General features: G+C 43.7%; 1 protein-coding gene and 1 long non-coding RNA gene across 5 annotated transcripts in view; both read left to right on the top strand.

Annotated features, from left to right (window-relative positions):
* Positions 1 to 3,371, top strand: part of LOC116695213 (uncharacterized) — a 22,119-nt gene that overhangs the window by 12,432 nt on the left and 6,316 nt on the right. The gene's annotated exons all lie outside the window — the stretch shown is intronic.
* The window catches only part of nfic (nuclear factor I/C), an 18,085-nt gene that overhangs the window by 8,398 nt on the left and 6,316 nt on the right, over positions 1 to 3,371 (top strand). For all 4 annotated transcript variants that reach the window (XM_032525323.1, XM_032525322.1, XM_032525321.1 and 1 more), the window contains 5 exons: positions 57 to 131; positions 627 to 759; positions 1,628 to 1,749; positions 2,669 to 2,782; positions 2,917 to 3,074. In XM_032525323.1, the coding sequence (XP_032381214.1) occupies positions 57 to 131; positions 627 to 759; positions 1,628 to 1,749; positions 2,669 to 2,782; positions 2,917 to 3,074 (602 nt within the window). The remainder of the gene's footprint in view (positions 1 to 56; positions 132 to 626; positions 760 to 1,627; positions 1,750 to 2,668; positions 2,783 to 2,916; positions 3,075 to 3,371) is intronic.

The following is a 3,371-nucleotide window of genomic DNA, read 5'->3' as shown; positions in this document are numbered from 1 at the left end:
ACACACACACACACACACACACCTTCCTGGTGTCTAAATGCTGTGTGTTTCTACAGATGGTCCAGAGTTCCAGGAGAGTTTTGTGACTTCAGGAGTTTTCAGTGTCACTGAGCTGGTCCATGTCTCAAGAAGTAAGTCTAATTTACCGTTGGCTTTAGCCTTTAGCCAGCCAACACTTTGAGCATGTAATAATAATAATAATAGTGTGTGTGTGTGTATATATATACTTTATTAATCCCTCAAGGAAATTACAATTTACACTCTTTTGTTATTACAAACATTACACATGGCCTGCATTACACACACATGCTCTAAACACATGCCCTATACATGCACTAAATGGAGAGATGTCTGAGTGAGGGGGCTGCCCATGGAAAGGCGACCCAAACAGTTGGGGGTTCGATGCCTTGCTCAAGAGCACCTTGGCAGTGCCCAGGAGGTGAACTGGTATCTCTCCAGCTACCGGTCCACCACCATACTTTGGTCCGTATGGAACCCAACCCAACCCAACCCTGTCTAGCTAGTTAGGGGACATTTTGTATTCAATTGGCTAAAAGATAGATAACTTTTGGTATTGAGAGGCTGATATCAACTATCTGTGTGTGTGTGTGTGTGTGTGTGTATAGCTCCAGTTGTCACAGGAGTAGGACCCAGTTTCTCCATGGGGGAGCTCCAGGGTCATCTGGCCTATGACCTCAACCAGTCTGCCAACCAGCCAGTCAGCCTGAGACGATCACTGGCCAGCACCTCATCCAGCGGGTAATGCACACACACACACACACACACACACACAGACAAACACACACACACACACACACCACACACACACACACACACACACAAACATGAATAATCTCAGGTTTTATCATGACTTACACCAAGCTTAGTTGGACCCAGGTTTGGACCCCTGAACAGCCTTTGAAGCTCTACTGCAATCACATGATAGATAGATAGATAGATAGATAGATTATTGATGCCCAAGGTCCCAGTAGTACATACATACATACATACATACATACATACATACATACATACATATATACATACATGGGAAAAGTAAGTACATTTACATACTGTGAATCGTTTTTTGAAAATAGACATTTTTGACATTTTCTGAATCGTACACCCGTAAAGAAATGATAAAACGTGCTATGCATATGCTGGCATGGCCATATGGCCTAACATGTATATTCTAGTGGTGATGGTTAATCCTCATCAGACTGTGACTCCGCTGTGTGATGTCCTCTGGGGCTGTCTTAAGAAAACAACCCTGATGATGTCATCCCCACCTAGTAAAGACAAATTCATATCAAGTCTGCGCCACAATGTCAAAGATGTGATGTGCTTGAAACATGTTGACATTATGGGAGATGTTTTACTCCTTTAAAAAAAATGTAATAGGTTAAACAATTCTGAAGCTCCATGTATGGACAACAATCTCTTTGCATAGATGTCAGCTGTTATTCATGAAAACATCTGTATTTACTGAAGGCCTTACATTTAGCCATTGACCCCAACAAAAGTACTCAAAAGACACTATTTTCTTGCTCTCTGCTTTCATCTCTCTCACACAGAGCACCACAAAACATGGTCCATTATGTCTGAGTGTGTGTATATGTGTCTGCAGGAGTAAGCGTCATAAGTCTGGTTCTATGGAGGAGGAGGCAGACAGTCCAGGAGGGGAGTATTACCACTCACCATCCTCTCCTGCCAGCAGCTCCAGGAACTGGACTGATGACATGGAAGGAGGTAACAGAATAACATGTAAACAAATAAGTGTCTGTACTATGCCACACAACATCATTTATCATGAGCACAACTGAATACTTACATACAGGAATCATTGTTTGCCAGCTCCGTTTATCCCCCTCTTCACGCTACTTGGGTCCCAGGGCAGAAGTGGTCCCAAAGCCCTGTTAGGTGATCAGAGCTATACAAATAAAATGGACTTAACTTAACTCTGGAATGTGAAGCACTTAGTGAATAAAAGACAACAATGGACTCACTGTTCCTTATCCTGTTTATGCCTTTAGATCCATTGTGAAGGACCATATCAGTGTCTTTGGTAGTTTTTATTAGATGATGTAAATCAGCTTCATACAAATATACAAATATTAACTCACGCATTCTTTCTTCATACTAATTTTAGTTGGTACATTTGTAAAATGCGCCTAGGTTTTTGCACAGCACGCACACTATGCTTGTTACACACACACAGGGAAGTGCAACAGCACACAAACGCGGTGTAAATCCGCCATCATAATAGCAATGTGCCAAGGTCCAAACGCACCTGGCTTCTAAAGGGAAGGGGAGATGACTTCTGATTGGTTTGTTGCATGTTACGCCCAGAACACACCTACGAATTAATGACAACACTAAGTACAAGCCTTTTGAACCATGCTCATGGCACACAGACTCTTTTTTCTGCCGTCAAACTAGCAAAAGTAAATTAAATTAGGGCCCTGTGTGCTTCAGATTACATGCATGTCTCCATTGATTAACTAAACTGGATCAAGAGGCTCAGCTTTGTTAGCAGAGTTCACATTGATAGGTGGACCTGCAGGAGTCCTCTGTCAGAGCGCTTACACAGGAAATACCCTGCAGGAGTCCTCTAATAATAATAATATATACCAATAATAGTGGTAATATGTCTGCATGTGTGTTTTAGGTCTGTCTCCTCCAGTGAAGAAGGTAGAGCTGGACAGTCCCTCTCCCCAGGAAGACTCACCAAGACTGGGCTCCTTCACTCAGCACCACCGGCCAGTCATAGCTGTTCACAGTGGTATGTAACACACACACACACACACACATATATAATTCTGATCATCCCATAACGATAAAACCAAGAACAAAATGTCATTCACTGTCATGCCGGTCCTCCTCCCCCTGTGGTGTCTCGTCTCTCTCTCTGTCCAGGTCTGTCTCGGAGTCCCCACCCTTCCTCATCTATTCATTTCCCGCCCTCGTCCTACTTCCCCCACGGAGCAATCCGCTACCCTCCTCACCTGGCCCAGGACCCCCTGAAAGATCTGGTCTCATTGGCCTGTGACCCTGCCAATCAAAGCCCCAGCTCGGTGAGTACAGCCAGGTCAAAGGTCATCTCATAAGAAGACGTCACAGAGCTCGCTGCAGGTGGTGCAGCTTGGTTTTTATACAACTGCTCAGACAAAGAGCAATTTGAAGACTGGAGTTTCTATAGGGTAGTAATAGTCTCTCATGTTCAGACCTCCCTTCACAGCGCTGCAGATGACATGCTCTGGGTTATTGGCATTTCATTAACCTCTTTAAAGGCACTTGAAAATACATGCTTGAGGTCATTGGGAAGTTAACACTCTCAATTTTTTGTTCCAAGTGTCAGTGTGATTCTAGGC

Source organism: Etheostoma spectabile, chromosome 9 (assembly GCF_008692095.1).
Source record: "Etheostoma spectabile isolate EspeVRDwgs_2016 chromosome 9, UIUC_Espe_1.0, whole genome shotgun sequence".
Taxonomy (NCBI): domain Eukaryota; kingdom Metazoa; phylum Chordata; class Actinopteri; order Perciformes; family Percidae; genus Etheostoma; species Etheostoma spectabile.
Note: the sequence above shows the minus strand (reverse complement) of the source record. Positions and strands in the feature narration are given on the sequence as shown.